The sequence below is a fragment of the Nicotiana tomentosiformis genome, chromosome 5, assembly GCF_000390325.3.
Source record: "Nicotiana tomentosiformis chromosome 5, ASM39032v3, whole genome shotgun sequence".
NCBI classification, from domain to species: domain Eukaryota; kingdom Viridiplantae; phylum Streptophyta; class Magnoliopsida; order Solanales; family Solanaceae; genus Nicotiana; species Nicotiana tomentosiformis.
Window position 1 is genome coordinate 112,286,267 of NC_090816.1, and position 16,632 is coordinate 112,302,898.

Genomic DNA, 16,632 nt, shown 5'->3' on the forward strand with positions numbered 1-16,632 from the left:
ACTCATAGTAAGAAATATTTTCTATGTGGAAATGAAATTAGAATAATTCATCCATAAACATATCCATTTGCCTTCTCTTATACGATTTCCCTTCCCTTTCCTTTCCCGCCCTAATACTGAAGACGCTTTCGAAAAAGAAGCATTTAATATTTCTAACTTCTCAAAATGTCTCAGCCGATCGCCGTGGACAATCTCTCCGACGACGATGACGCTGTCAACAGCGCCGATTATTTCTCCGTCAACCAAAACGACACCGTTGATCTATCGACGCCACTGGCAATTCCGTCCAAGAAGAAGCAAAAAATTGAGGAGTCGAGTACTAAATTGAAGCCCCCAGTCCTCATCATCGACGATGACGATGACCCGACACCATTTAAACCCTCAAAGTCCACTCCTTTATTTGTCGCTGATACCCCATTATCTGATTTTTCCAAACCCGAAGTCTCATTTGTTAAATGCTCATTTGGTTCCTCTTCAATTTTGAACCCTAAGTTTTCCGGTGAGTTCGATATTTCCTTTTCTTTTACTTTTTGACGGGTTTTCATTTGAATTTGAGTTGCTTGAATTATGAATTATTGGATATTTAAGCTGTTATTGAAGCAATTATCCTGAAATACCACAATTTTGGACACATTTGTTTGAAAATAAGCTTTTATTTGTTTTTGGTCTCTAAGTGATTATTTAGAAAACAACGTGAATATCTGCAATTTTGGATTTGGGAATTTTTCGCGTGATATTTAGTTTAATTTGTGTTCTTTTTGTGATATGTTCAATTTCAAAAAATATAAAGAAGTAAGAAAGCAAGGGGATTCAAAGTGTAGTATATATATATATATATATATATATATATATATATATATATATATATAGACACACACACACACACATACGTACAAGACAATTACCTATCTACACAGTCTAAATTTCATGGGAAAGGGTCTCAATTGACTCACCTTGGACAAGGTAGCACCGCCCCTGAATACGTTATGCACTTTTGCATATTGATTAATCATTAAGAAACCATTTTGAATTGTTTATAATTGTGAACTGTATTTCACTTGAAGTTTAATTGACCGTGAATCCCTTGTTAGACAAATTATTGGTTTTTGGGTCTTTTATGGTTATTCAGAAATTAACTTGAAATTCTACGATGCTGGACACTTGTCACTGAATTTAATTAATTCTTGTATATGGCTCTTTGGAGACTTAGGTTGTTATCTTGAAAAGTGTTCTGAATTTCTGCTAATGCTGTACTCTGTTAACCTCTCTCTACATTCACTGTAAGGGTAAGGTCTGCGTACTGTCTACCCTCCCAGACCCCACTCATGGGACTACACTGGGTTTTTTTTTTGTTGTTGTTGTACTCTGTTAACCTACATGCCATCTTCTACATTCCTTTGTTTATTTTGGGTGGTTTGGAATGATTGCTGAAGGCTTGGTTGTAGATTTTCTCCATCACTGAGATTTCTGTTGCAATTTGTGCCTTTAAGTCTTATTTCTCTGAAGTTTGGGAATTTATGCATTCAATAGTAGACTTCCTTTTTTCAAAAAAAAAGAAGGAAGAAGGGAAACAAGTGTTGATGAAAATAGTCTCTCCTGCAGGTCTTGATTTGACCCCATCCATGGTTGCTGAAACACCGGCATCAGAGCTTTCAAAGTATAGTGTCCCCATAGTCAGATGTACTAAAGCTATTACTGTTTCACAGAATTGCTCTTCGTCAACTTTAGACCACAAAAATGATGGCGGTAAGCTTTCAATTGGCCTAATTCAAAGTTATTATTGAATGCCGAGTATTGTCACATCAGATTTACCACTATGAAGGGATTTCTTTTCTTGGGTTTTAGATTAGTGTCAAGAGGCAAACGTCTGACACCAAATATTTTCTTCTATGAAGAAGATAATTAATTCCCATAGCACAAGTAAGAGATGGTTTAAATCCCAGCAATTTAAAAATTGAGAAATAGCAAAACTTACAAGCGACGGTCAGGAAAGTTTTTTGGGAGAGTTCATATATAGTTCTTTATGAGAGATTTGTGTGCAAGTCAACTGTGCAAAAACTCTAAAATGCATAGGAAATGAATTATACTTCATGATATTTGGAGAAGGTGTAAGACGTAACAGTTAATTTATGTTAGTATCCCAGTTAAATCATTTGGTCCTTCTGTCATTAGTTAACGTTATACATCAGTCATCCTCAGTTTATTCTTTATTTGATAACTGTTACTCCATTATTTTATAGTGATGGCTTTGTCATCATCGTTCAATCCAGAAGCTTGACCGTTAGGCGTTAGTTGATGTATCATGGGCATTATAGTTGCTTTTCCTTCAAGGCAGTATGAGCCTACAAGGGCGTTGAGGCTTAAGCTTTCATATTATTATATAAACGCGCATTTCTAGGCCCTTCTGGAACATTGCTTCTCCAACTTTACTAGTTAACTGTATAAAGAACATGAAATGGTGCAAATGCTCGGGCGAAGTAGTTGATCACCTTCTGATACATTGCAAGATGGCCTTGGGTCTCTGGAGGATGGCCCTGAACTGCTTTGGTACACAGTGGGTAATTCCAGGTACTCTCAGAAATGTGTTGCTCAGCGGGCTTTCAGAAGTAGGATCAAAAAACATAGGGCTTGGAAGGTTGCTCCGCTAGCTCTCATGTGGGTTATATGGAAGGAAAGAAATAGGAAAGCGTTTGAGGGGATTGAAAATGATCTTGTACATTTGAGGAATAGCTTTTTTTCTTTGATTGCTTTTTGGTGCATCCTTTAGATTCCAACTTGTATAGATGATTGAGTGCCTTTCATAGAGACTCATGCTTTGTTGCAGATCCTCTACTTTTTGGTATACCTCTTGTATACGGGAGTTTTTATCCCATTGATTAATAAAATTACTTACCTTATAAAAAAAAGAACATGAAATGCATTTACAGTATCTCTGGTCTGCCACCAGAATGTGACTTAAATTAAATGTGCCACATTCCAATCACAATCTGTCCTTAAAGAGTCAAAACTTCTTTTCCCCGTGTGTTTACCTGTTTCCTTTGGACACATATCATGTTAACTAATAGTAGCAGACTTCTGTAATTCTTCTTCATAAATGGACGAGTGGAAGTTCGGTTTGCTCTTTGTGCTGCATCACCCTGACTGCTCCTATGAATTGTGTTGCTATTCAGTTATTGTGCACAAAGGCAGATTCAGCGTGTGCCTTGAGTCGAGGTCAGGCATAATGGTTTGAGCTAGTCAGGTGTATACCTCATATGTATTTTCCTCCGGTGCAAGAACAGGATGATTAAGGGGATATTTTGGTCTTAATATATATTTAGTTTTTACTCAAATGGGCACATTGGCATATGGATTAAGTTTATATGAAACAATTACGAAAATGCCAACCTAGCTTTCATAAACTTGTAGAATTCTTCTCATTTGCTGGTCTAGTTGGGTATTCTATTCTCCGGGAGTAACACTTTAACAAAAGAAATGTCAATCCTCAGATGATTCTCTTACGCCTCAGGGTTTTGTCCACACCTTTCCTTGCACAGGTGGACTGCTATAACTCAGAAGGGCTTGCATCACTATTTTGGTAGATTTTGTTTGAAAAGATTTATTTTATAGATTTGCCTTTGTGAAAGGTTTTTTCTTATGCAGTTCTTTGACTTGAACGTGCGGCTCTTCTTAGATATAAGCTTTTCTTCAGGAATTGATGGACTAATTTGTTTGGAGTCTGATAATGAATCTGAGGATAGTGGTAAGCTTGTTTCCTGGAATGAGGAGGAGAAAGTTTGTTCCACTAAGGCAATTGTAAAGGAGACAGAATTGAGCTCCAGACCTTTTAAGTCCACAATTTCTCTTGGTAAGCTACTGTTGTCTAATCTACTGGCTAAGTGACAACAGATGTCTTTGCATCTTATCATCACTTCAATAAGAAAATAAAGAAGTAATTTTTCCATGCTGGAATTAACTTTCAGGTTATACAACTGAGACGAAAAACTGTCGAACAGTTAATGACAATTTTATGCTCACGGCAGAGGATGTTTCTCATCGATATTTGGTTGAAGCTGGTCCTTCTCTGGTGTGTTTCCCTGGTTAAAGTTTATTGTTTTTCTTTCAGTATTTGCTTTTTCTGCATAGCAATAATTTTTCATTCCCTTGTGCTTCTTAATATGAATAAAAACATCCCCCTTCTGCAGCTCCCCACATTTTGTCCATGTGTGCCCCTCAAAATGAAAGGCCAGCTTTCAATGGGAGATTGAATTATTGTTGGACCATTCCTTGGAACGTGCATCAATCAAAGAAGGTTGTAAGATTTTTGGGTGGATAGAACGAAAGAAGAAGAGAATAAAAAGAAAAGCACATGTTCGATTAACTTTAAGGGCTTCTGGTACTCTAACTACAAAATATATCACTGGAAATTAAGTTGATTGAACATTTGTTCAACTTTATAAGCTAATAAAGATACCCCATAATTTGCTTCAGGAATATGGGGGTGGAACCATATACTGTCTGTAAATTGAAACATGAATAAGGGAGCGATACATAGTTGTGGATATTCAAGTTCATCTCTATTTGCTTATTGCCAGAGCGTAAACTGCTTTTCTATGACAAGTGAGGCTTGCTCAGTTGGTAAAAGCACCTCCACCTACGACTGTTAGGTCTTGAGTTCGAGTTATGCTGGAGACGAAGTGTGGAAACACTATAGATCCTCCTAATTTGGGAGGGGTTTAAAAAAAAAATATTTTTCTTTTGTTTCTCAAGTTAAAGTTTGGGCTCGAGCTTAACTAAGAACAGATTTTACTGTTTTAACTCTAATGCGAGTTCCTCCCAATTCCAGTCAAATTTACTTTTTATTGTGCTATCAAAATGAACAATCTCATTTTGTCGGACTAAAATAAAGATTTAATTGAATAAAATGGGATTTCAAAGATGAAAAGAGGTTTTGGAAGGAAAGAGTAGTCGGTTGACAACATCAGCAACGAGAAGATTAGATTGAACTGGAGAGAGAAAGAGAGAGGGGGAGAGAGAGAGAGAGAGGAGGGAGGGAGGGAGAGAGAGAGAGAATAGGCAAAGTTTTCTTACATTGGACATGTCGAAGGGACGCAATACCTAAAGCCTTGAAGTACAATAATTTTGCCGCACCAGCAAAACGGCACTGACTGAGGGGAACAGAGTAACTGTGAGAAAGAGGTGAGAGGGAGAGGTTGAGGAAGAAAGTGAGGGAGAGGTTTAGGGCTGTTGAGCATGGAGGACCTGACGTGGAAAACAGAAACCCTAAGTGCTATTTTTTCCAGAGAATAAAATATGGAAGGAGTCCTTCATGAACGTTTTTTCGCCAAAAGTTCTGACAATCCGGGCTTGTGCTCTAGTTAAGCTTAACATAGGAGAGTTAGTTTTGTTCATGAACCACTCATTTCATTTAAATACAGCTACCTGTAAACTGCAAATATCCAAAATGTTCAAAAGTTACTTCTAAGGGTTTCTTTTCTTTTTTAAAAGTGATTAGAAGAACAGAAGAATTTCAATCTAATATTAGAGATCTATGCACCCTGAAGAGCAGATTCATATCCAGGACTATAGGGTTCATATTCTGCCAAATGGAGAACGCATCTTGAGATCATAATTCGATCCAGAGATATGCTTGAATAATTAGCTTGAAGGATGCGCTCAAAAGCACGGTTCTTAACATATGTTTGTATTTTTGTCTAGAAGTCCCTTTAAATTCTCGCAAGGCCTTGTCTCTACGTAAATTTTGACGGTCTAGTTTGCTTTCAGGACCATGGTCATCCTGACGACGAAAGTGATATTTTGGAGTTAAACGATGACATCTCAAGACCGAGAGGTAAAGGCAAAGGCAAGAAAAGTAACAGAAGCAGTGTAGATGAAGTAACAGGGAAAACGAGGATGTCAAAGGATGAACGCTTTCGCCTAAATGAAGAAAAGAAGCAGCAGAAAGAGGTAAGTCTTCCCAACAAAAACCTATTTATTTGGATGAGGTTAATTAGTTCTGGCATATAATCTAGTGTGCATTATATAGCGAGAGAAATTGCAAAAGGCGGCCCAGAAGGCTGAAGCTGCAGAGATAAAAAAGCGAGAAAAGGAAAAGGAAAAGTGGGAAAAGGGAAAGTTTGCCCTTAAGTCTATTGTAGCTCACATTGACACCAAAGTTGTGGAACTAGGATCGATCGGAGGTAGATTTTGTTTTTCTGTTTGTTTCTCCCTTTCTCCTTTGTCCATTATTATGCATTACAACTGTCTTACATGGTTATGTTGTCTAAGTCAGGTCATTTGCTATCAAGGCTTGCGGAAAAAGGTCTTTCCTTCCGAGTTTCATCAAATCCAATTGAAAAGTCTATTGTGTGGTCAATGAGTGTTCCGGAGGAAATATCGAAGGTAACTTATTCTTCAGAATCTTGGCAGATTTCAGCTAGCCTGTCATCTCGAACCACCTTGTTATGATTGCTTTTTAACGTGTCAAATATTTAACTTTTGTACACATTTAGCTTTAGTAGAATAATAGTTTCACAACTGACTGTTTGGTGCTCAAATATGTACATATTTATGTGATATCCATTTGAATGATGATTATCTTTGCAGAAGCAAATTTCTTTTTCCTTATCTGGTAATAAAATTTCATGTTTAAGGTTACACACTCCTGTAGAGACCAAACTCCATCAATTTAACTGAAATCTCATAATACCCAAGCTTTAATATTGCAATTTTACTCAAACCTGTTATATATATGCGCATGTATTTGTGTCCAACATTACAATTTAACTCAAACCCCTATAGAGATGTGTGTGCGTTTGTGTGACTATGTATCAAATAAGATGAAATACCTTGTTATTTTGAATTTTTGCGGTTGTGGCTCAAGTCCAAATGGGTGTTGATATCCTATTACAGCTTGTGGAATTAATGCGGCTGGAGGGGTTTCGTGGCACCAATTTGCTTGCCAGCCTACAGTTTTCTCCCAATTCTCCTTTTTCTTTCTTTTGGTCCTCCTTAAGAGTTGCTGCAGATTCTATCCCTCCCACAAATTTCCCTTTGTTGTTTAATGTTTCATCACATTCACATTTGTGTGTGTCGGCCCACTATCCTCATCCCCCCCCCCCCCCCCATTTTTTGAATCTAAACGAAGAAAGTAACACTTACATCCCAAGAATAACGTCAGATGTCCATTGGGGTTAGAAAGAGCTTAGTGCTGGTCTACTTGATCAAACAAGAAAAGAGCTTAGTGCTGGTCTCAGTGTTTTGATAGCTCGGCCAAAGTTTTTTTTTGAACTGTGCCAAAAGTTTGTTTGAGCTTTCCATCTGTTGTGTATGATGGCAATTGTATGCTTCTGCTGCTACAGTTTCCAAGTTTTTGCATTGGTTCTATCTAAGGATAGCTTCTATTTCTAGCCTTTGCAATTTTTTGATGTCATTAGACTCTTACTCTGCGCAGATTTCATCAGAAGTTATCAAAGTTCCATATATATTAATCATATGTGAGGCCGAGGAGTTTTGCGACCTTGTGAATAGCGAATCATTGATGAGTCATGTTTCCCGTGTTCAACGCCTTTATCCTCTTCATACAGTCTGTTATCTCACAAACAAGCTAATGGCATACATCAACAAAAGGTTGACAATACTTGTTTTTGTCCTTTATTCCAACTCTTTTTCAATTTTAAGCTTGTTAGTTTTCCTTGGTTAAGACTTGTGTTCTAAGAGGCAAACAATTTGCTAATAAAGAGAAGAGAAGAGACCAGACAGAGAGATAAAGCCCCGCACAAACATTGAAAAATCTGCTTTTCTTTTTGCCGAAAGATCTTTATATTTGTATCCTATAAGTGTCTGAACTAAAATAATACCTGAAATATAGCTGAACGTGCAATAAACTCCTACATGAAAACATCTTTGGAGATGTCTCATAGTTCACCTGATGCATGCAACCAATCATTTTGGATGACTTAGAGAAGGCATGCTTGCTAGATTAATGTTTCTTGAACATGCTCCATTTGATGCACATTGAGGCAGTGGTTAAAGGTACTACCAAATGTATTCCTGCAAAAGGTACCACAATCCATGGTTCGAATGATTTCGTCGCAGACCTAATATAAGCAAATAAATGTGTCCAATTTTAATTTTTAGAGAGGTGGTCACACAACTCAACATGGTATTGCAGCAGACAAAGGTCTTGGTTTCGAGTATCACCCATTATCATATAGAATTTTCATGTGCCTGGTTCAAGAAAAAGATTCAAGCTCGCATGTGAGGGTGATGTGCAGACCTAATGTAAGTAAATAAACGTGTCTTCTCTCCTCTCTAATAGCTGAAGCTTTTAGAGAGGCACACGCTATTCACCTAATTCAACGAGCATCTAAAGCTTTGATTCAGTTTGAAAGTGCTGAGATGAATGAGTAGTCATTTGAATTGTAGTGTAACCTTTTCATATGCTAATGCTTTCAGTGAAATTTGATCATCTTCCATCATGCATTTCAACTTATCATGCTCAAGAGCTACTATTTCTTGAGCCGAGGGTCTACCGGAAAAGTCTCTCTACCTTCTCAAAGTAGGGATAGGACTGCGTACACACTATACTCCCCGGACCCCACTTGCGGGGTTACACTGGGTTTGTTGTTGTATGCTTAAGAGCTACTATGAAGGAAGTTCATATCTATCATCTATAATCATCTGCGACAAACTGGGATACTTGTTTAATGACTGATAATTGTTACTGCTATTGGTGATAGGGAACAAGGTCAATACAAGGACCCTGCCAATCATATTGGTTGGAAACGGCCACCTATAGAGGAGGTTGTTGCAACACTTGTTCTTGTAATTATTGGAAATTTTTAATTGTCTGATTCATGTAAGCTTGAAATTCTGGTGGTATTCCTTGGGTGTTGAGTTCCTCCTTTTATATTTTGGGCAGGTTCTATCCAAGTTAACAATTAATTTCGTTAAGGTGCATTCAAGACATTGTGTTGATGAAGCTGAATTAGCTGAACATGTAGCTGGGCTGACTTACAGCTTAGCTTCTTGTCAGTTTAGGTATGTCAAAGTCATATCTCAGTGTACTCAAATTCTTGGACAATGCAATGGATCCAATATAGGCGAAATACATAAACGGCCCCTTTAAGTTGTCAGTTGTCACTAACAATCAGTTGAACACCTTCACTTTCCAATTGACCAACTAGACACCTCTACTTGCCAGAAGTGTATCTTCTGAACACCTTCATTCAACACATCACATGCGTGAAATGTAATCGCTGGTTACGTGGCAAATGGACCAATAAGATTTTAACATGTATAACTTAGAATTAAAAATTACAACCAATAATTAAAAGAAAGAAATTCATTAAGTTAAATAAATAAAAATAAAAAGCACCTTCCATCCAATCAAACTTTGTATAATTAGTACTAATATAACTTATGCAAACATCTATATATTGTTCCAGGGGAGGTAAAATGTGGAACAAAAAATAATATTATGTAAATACAAATGCCGTTAAAGTAGGCACCCTGCATGACTATTCCTGTATTATTCATCGTATTATAATCCCTGCATTATTATTCACTGAATAACAATTCTCTCATTACCCTTATCAAAAAAAAAAAAAAAAAATTCTCTCATTATTATTCATCGTATAACTCTCCCTTTATTGGAGCCTTGGAGCAACGATCAAGTTGTCTCCGTGTGATCGATATGTCACGGATCCGAGCCGTGGAATCAACTACTGATGCTTGCATCAAGTCAGGATGCCTACATCACACTCCTTTGGAGTGTAGCCCTTCCCCGGGCCCTGCGTGAACGCAGGATGCTTTGTGCACCGGGCTGCCCTATAACTATCCCTTGATGATAATCCTTGCATAGAAAATCCTTGAATCAAGTGATCCCTTAGCTCAATGCTTCATAATCTGGGAATTGGATTTCATGTTTCTTTTTTCTTTTTTTGTATTCGCTAGTTTTTATGGATTAATCTAGAACAGTGACCTGCATTAGAGTCATTATTTTCCCTAATCTTCGTACTTTGGGCTGAGACTGTTTTTATATTGAAAGAATTCAACTCGTGCTCAAAGAGTCTTAATAGTTATCACAAGGTAGAGTCAGGGTTTGGTGTTGCTCTCGACTCTTATCTTCACAATAGTAATATCCTATAGGATAACTAGTATCCTCCAAGCTTATTATGGTGTTTAATAGCTAGTTTATATGTCAAAGTGCTATGATCATTGTTTAATACTTAATAATTAATAATATTTAAGAAAATTAGTCTGAATGTTGGTGGAGAAATTTTGCTTGTATATATGGTTACCCTGATGTTGAAGATAGTATGTTAAATAATTGCATAAAAAATACAAGTTAACATTGACTTTCAAGGAGTGTCCCAAGTTCCAACACCTGTGCTTCCTTATGATTGGCTTTGTGTCATTGAAACTTCAATTTAGCTACAGAAGTTTAGCCCCAAATGCTTCTGTGATGTACATATTACACAAAGTGTTTGGGATAATTAAGTTAGTGCTAGTATGCAAAGTTTTTAGGCGACAATCAATACTTTCTAACAGATTAATGATTTGTCAAAGAAACTTGTATTCAAGTTAAAAGTTTTGGAGTATGTTATTGAGGAGTAAAGGGTGGCCGGTAACTGAAAGAGTTTTTCAAAGCAAAATACTTTTGAAGTTTATAATGGAAGGCTATCAAGTCCTGGTTCATCTCCTGGAGACTAGGGCTGTCTAAGGGAGGGTTCTGTGTACTCAAGGGGACTGCGTAAAGGGGCAGTACCGGTGTGTGTGTGTGTGTTTTGGGGGGGGGGGGGGGGGTTCCTTAAGGGGACTGAGGCTAAGGGGAATTAAGGGTACAGGGTAAGTGGATTTTTTGGGGGTACCATACCGCTACGGCGCTACCACTACCAGTCCTACGGGGAAAGGGGGTACTTAAGGGGGCTGTAAGGGTACTTAGGGGTATTTTTAAATTAAAATTTTAAAAAATTGCTGATGCTTGAGGCATAATATCTTCAGTATGCAAGATGCCTAAGGACTTTCCTTATTTGGTCAACCTGCCTATAATAAATAGAGAAGAAAAATATGTTAATGTTTCCTTCTACTGTTTTGTATGTCTACGATGTTCGGTACTAAGAAGTTCATGATCTTTTGTTTTACAGAAACAAATTAACAAGACTATCTGTCAATGCAAATGGTTCTCTTATTCCCAAGAGTTGCGTTGACAAGGACATGATAAAAAAAAGCCCCTGGTAAGTGCTTGTGCTGTTTTTGATTTTCTAAGTTTGGAATTTCCCAATGCCCATAAACACATGTGATGGTCAAACGCCGATAACGTACTCCTGAGGTTGTGATTACTGTTTTGGCACAAATTTTTCTCTTACCAAGAAACTTCTTTATATAATTTGATAAAGTAATAAATTTTATTAAAAGAGGGCAAAAAAACACCCACATACAAGAATTATATCAAAACGTAGAAAACCTTACAAAAAGATATGTTTTTCTTCAAAAGACACTCAATCTTCTATGCATATAGGAACATCATAGGTGCACCGAAAAGAAATAAGGAATAAGACTCTAATCTTCAAGTGTGCAAAATCCTTTTGTACTCCATCAAAAGCTCTCCTATTTGTCTCTCTCCAAAACGATCCACATAGATGCTAGAGAAGCCACATCTCATTGCCTGTTTCTTCTCTTCCGTCTTCTTTCATCATGCTTGGCATAACCCACCGGAGTTCGAACTTTCTCAGGGTTTCCCACCACAAATAGGACGCGATCCGACAATGTAAAGCGAGATGATTTGCATATTCTCTTGAGTTTTTGCACATGAAGCACTAACTGACACAATTAATCTTCCTCTTCCTCATCTTCTCTGCTGTCAAGATCACCGCCCTCACAGCTAGCCAAGTGAAAAAACACACCTTTCCCAGTGCCCTAGAGATCCATACAGAGATATGGGAGAAAACACACTTTTCCCTAGTCAGAAGCTCTTTGTGAAGCAATTGACCGAATTTTAAAATTCTGCAACCTCCCAATTTTGTAAGTTCCTCCTAAAACTCAAAATCCCAATACACCCGATTGATTGACATTTCCTTTTGGCATGGGGTTCTATACATGTTTGGAAATGTGATTTACAAAATGTTGTCCCCGCACCACTTATATTCCCAAAAACTTACCCTACTCCCATTATCTACCCTGAATGATATGTTTCCATTAAACTCTTCCCAACCCTTCAATATATTTCTCTATAGCCCACACGAATTAAGTGATACATATTTTGTTCTCCACCCATTTTCTAAAACACCATACTTCTCCGCAATCACCTCCTTTCAAAAAGCATTCTCCTCTATCCCGAATCTCCATAACCAGTTTCTCAGTAATGCCTTATTAAAACCGTTGGATCCTTAATCCCAATTCCACCCCAGCACTTTGGTGCGGTGACAGTCTCTCAATTTACCAAGTGAAACTTTCCCCATTTGAACCGTCTCATAGAAAATCTCTCTACATCTTTTCCAAACGTCCTTGTAACACTAACTGGAGCGTGTAACAAGGACCTGAATTATATGGGGATACTCGATTTTGCACTTTTGATCAATACTTCCTTCCTCCTCTGGATAAGTACCTTTTTTTCCAACCTGCTAGCCTCTTTTCCACCCTTTCAATCACCAGGTCCCAAACAGTTTGGTCCTTGTTAGATGCTCCTAGTGGTAAACCAAGAAAAGTTGTTGGAAGTGCCCCGGCCTTGCAATTGAACACTTGTGCTAGGCCCTCAATATTGCCCAGGGAAACCTTCTAATTCAATGTTTTCTTCATGTTGCTAAGCTCTTGCAGTCATCTTTTAGAGCTTATCAAAGCAAAGCAAGATCATACTTATATGCAGGGAACGTGTTCCAAGTTAGTTTTGTCAAATTCTGCAAATTTGTGTTATTTCTCTATCTTTGAGTTTCAAGTCACATTTTTTCTCTTTTTCTATGTACATATTCTATCACCAGTCCTGTATACTTAGAGAGATATTTATCCTTTACTGCTGACACTTTATCCCGTCTTCTCTGCTGCATTCGACTCCAAAGGGGACAGAGTTATGATCACAGTTTAGCTAGTTTTGCCTTGGCTAGTTTCTAGTGTACTTTGGTGCTTCTTTTTGGGTTGAAGTTTCAAACTTGTTAATTCTATGTTAGTGGGTAAAAGAAAACTACCATCCCGTAAACCATCATGGCTTACCCATTTCTACACGTGTTTACCACTTTACCCATTTTGGTGTCTTTGATGCTACATTGGTTTTGGGTGCTGCATTTATTATTTGATGAACTGTCCTCTCATGCAGGTTGAAAGCATTGGTGGCTATTCCAAAGGTTCAGCCTCGATTTGCCATTGCCATATGGAAGAAATATCCCACAATGAAATCTCTTTTGCATGTTTACATGGATCCAAGTAAATCGGTATGCGATAAAATTTCCTTCATTTCCCCTTGGGTATTATGTGATATATCCAGGCTTCAATGCTGATTAATTAAACTTTTACCTTAGATATTAGGTTTAGTTGTCTTTACGTTTGTGTTTAGTACCTAGTTCTTATTTCTTATACTTATGATATCAGGGATTTCAAGCAGGTTTTGTAGTCAATTATTTAGTTTGAAGGGGATAAACATCCCTCCCATTTTCACCAGCGTTGTTAACTTTAAATCAGATATCTGCTTTTGGAGATGTCGCAAATAATGACGACCTCTCTAGAGAGTGAAAACATGAAAACTGCATTTGATTATCATACATTCAGTTCATCTGGTAAATTGACTTTCTAAAGAGAGTGAAAACATCAAAACTGCATCTAATCATCATACATTCAGTTCATCTGGAGGGTATATGCTTAAGAAAGGTCAATTTACTAGTGGACAAATTACATTGTGGAGCTGGTATTGTTTGGTAAATGTAATTCATTCCTGAGCAATGAGGATACTGTTAAGGCGCCCTTCAAAAGATCCATTTAAACAAGAACTTGATAATATTGAACATTTAAATGTTGTGGAAACATGTTCGCTTGTTTTGTAATACTTATTTAGTCTCTTAAACAAATAATAGTGAAGGAGTGATCTGATTCGATACATATCATTCATTAAATATGTTGATCCTTTGGGAGTAACATGAGTTCCTGACATATTTTCTCTTGAGAATTTCAGGTACATGAGAAAGAATTTCTGCTGAAAGATTTGAAAGTCGAAAACATGTTGGGTGATGATAGAAAATTGGGAGAGATCTGTTCAAGGAGAGTATACAGAATATTGATGGCTCAATCTGGAAGCATCAAGACAGATGACATTGAAAAAGGAGCTGATTTCTTCAGCTAGCATTCTGCTGAATAATCTTTTTTCTTTGTTGAGGTTATCGATTGTGACACATATATTTTGCGTGCATCTTGACTAATTTGACTAATTCACTGTTTAACCTATCCAGCCAACAAAGCACAGGTTGCCAAAGTAATCATGCCCACCAAGATTGGAGCAAATGGGCTACTGGTTGGAGCAAATCTCATCTAAGAATTCCCTTTCTAAAAAGAGAATTAGTATATTCATTGTATATTTCAATTGGTTGCCGTAATAGTAGGTAAAGAGTTGGTGTTAACTGCATTGAAATGATAGCTTAGCTGTTCTCTTTAATTGTTCTATATTCTGAAAGGAGTTCCTAGCATTTACCAAAGATGTTTATTTTTGATTTAGTTGATTAAATTTAAACGCTGCTATTTGTTCAGTCGGCTAGAAGTTCGTTAAGATTATTTGGAGCAAATTGTTTTTTTCATACTTAGATATCCTTACTCCTTCCTTACCCCCAACTTGTTTGGTTTGTCTTTTGACTACAGTTTTGCAAGCACTGGTAAATAATTTTAGGATTGGAGTATGAATTATAGTTCTTACAATTTAGGTTTTAAAGTATGAAATTATATTTTAGAAGCAGTTGAAAGATGTATATATATTCGCATCAAGATTTAGATGCACCCTACTAAACGAATCATTCTTTCTGGAAGTATTCTATTAACAGATTGTCAAAATATTTACATCGAGATCGTCACCAACAATAGCACATGTGCGACAGAATATTAGACGCCTTGCTGGCAGGAGATGGCATATTTGCTAATCTTGGATCTAAAGGAAATTATGTACAGATGCAATTAGGTTAAATTGATTGTGCTTCTTGATTTTTATTTGCCCTTATTTGGGTTTAATTCGTAAAGTTCAATCTTTACATCTTCTTAACAATCGATAAATAGAAAAGAAAAAAACCCTAAAGGAAATGGATTTAGGTTGGATTGTAAAAGTTAGAATGTGCAGGCACAGCATCTCTGTATCTGAAATTCATTAGTCTGACTTATAGAATTTGTCTATTAAGCGGAAAATGCTGTCTAATAACGTTTTTTTAAAAATAAAAAATAAAATAATAATAATAATAATAAAAAATATATATATTCTCAAAACTTGAATATAAAATTTATACGGTGTAGATTACTCAATGTAAAATGAGCAGGGAACAAGGAAGGTCCAGAAGTAAATGCAGGAACACCAGTTTTTAGACATCTTAAAAGAGGAATGCCCACTTACTGTTAGTTTTGTCTCCTTCAAAACCCATTGGGCCCCATTTTCCATGTCAAAGTCTCGTCATACTGGGCCCACAATACCTATGACGTTAAAGTAAGTGGAGTTCAACCCAACTTGATAACGGGATACGTGTGCGTTTGATTGAATTCAGTAACTTTTTATTTAAATTTTATATTTATTTTAAAAAATCTATTAAATATATATAAATTATAAATTTAAAAAAATCCAGTAAATAAAAATTATATTCCCGGACTCATGACATTCCAACTACTCTAACCCCTCAACCCCTCCGTTGTTTAATAAAAAACAAAAGAAAAGGAAAACAAAAAGGAAACAATAGAAAGAGAAAAAGAATAAAAGAGGAAAACGAGGAATATTCTACCTTTTATCCAGTTTGTCTGGATTTTAATTTTCACGAGAAGCTTTTCTTTATTATAAATTTATAATGATTATTTTGACATTAGAGCAAACGGGACTATTAATCTTAGGGTAAATTAATCTTGTCTGTATTACCATTTTAGTTTACTAGATCTTCATTTTTTTTTTTTTGACTATTGGGTTTCTTTGTAATATGAAAATCCTTTTTTTTGTTTTGTTTATTGAACGTACCTACCCCTAAAAACTTCTTCTAAAACAAATGAAACCATTTTTTCTCATAAAAAATGTGCAAGATTTCTATCAATTCGCCATGTAATATGTAGTTAACAAGTTTTATAAGTTCTAATGTCGTGGCTACCTATAACTTGATTTTCACCCACTTTCTGCAGAATCAATTCCAACTTTAATTTACTCATTTTCCTTCTTGGTATATAATATTTCTAACTTTAAGTACGTTCAAAAGATAAACAACAAGCTCCTTCCGTTCAGAAAGTTGTGATAAATTTGAAATAAGAAAACAAGATTAGGAATAGAACACATTATTTAATAGAGAACTTTACATAACTGTCACAGTTTTAAAAGAAATATAACAAATTCTTAACAGGAAACCCAATATTACAGTTGTGGCAGGAAAATATTTATATTTGTAGCACATAGTTCCATTAAAATAGGAATAATAATTATTAATCCCTAAACATAAGCAA

At 36.4% G+C, this 16,632-nt stretch overlaps 1 protein-coding gene across 4 annotated transcripts; it reads left to right on the forward strand.

The window, feature by feature from the left end:
* The first annotated feature begins 20 nt into the window (after window positions 1-20).
* Window positions 21-14,708, forward strand: LOC104096621 (crossover junction endonuclease EME1B-like). Of its 4 annotated transcripts, XM_009603016.4 has the most exons (13): window positions 21-499; window positions 1,603-1,746; window positions 3,692-3,847; window positions 3,963-4,066; window positions 5,764-5,946; window positions 6,026-6,179; window positions 6,272-6,381; window positions 7,433-7,608; window positions 8,721-8,784; window positions 8,903-9,021; window positions 11,130-11,219; window positions 13,292-13,406; window positions 14,141-14,708. In XM_009603016.4, exons 1-13 carry the CDS (start codon window positions 166-168, stop codon window positions 14,306-14,308), a joined length of 1,917 nt encoding a protein of 638 aa, XP_009601311.1. In that variant the 5' UTR covers window positions 21-165; the 3' UTR covers window positions 14,309-14,708. The 4 variants fall into 4 exon arrangements, with proteins under 4 accessions (XP_009601311.1, XP_009601312.1, XP_009601313.1 ...); XM_009603017.4 differs by lacking the exon at window positions 11,130-11,219; XM_009603018.4 differs by lacking the exons at window positions 8,721-8,784; window positions 8,903-9,021.
* The last annotated feature ends 1,924 nt before the right edge of the window (window positions 14,709-16,632 follow it).

What these genes read in the sequence shown, in the direction of transcription:
- LOC104096621 (XM_009603016.4), top strand. Translation starts at nt 166, where the DNA reads ATGTCTCAGCCGATCGCCGTGGACAATCTCTCCGACGACGATGACGCT. An exon ending in ATGATAAAAAAAAGCCCCTG is followed by an intron (nt 11,220 to 13,291) that starts GTAAGTGCTTGT and finishes CCTCTCATGCAG; the next exon opens with GTTGAAAGCATTGGTGGCTA. An exon ending in ACATGGATCCAAGTAAATCG is followed by an intron (nt 13,407 to 14,140) that starts GTATGCGATAAA and finishes TGAGAATTTCAG; the next exon opens with GTACATGAGAAAGAATTTCT.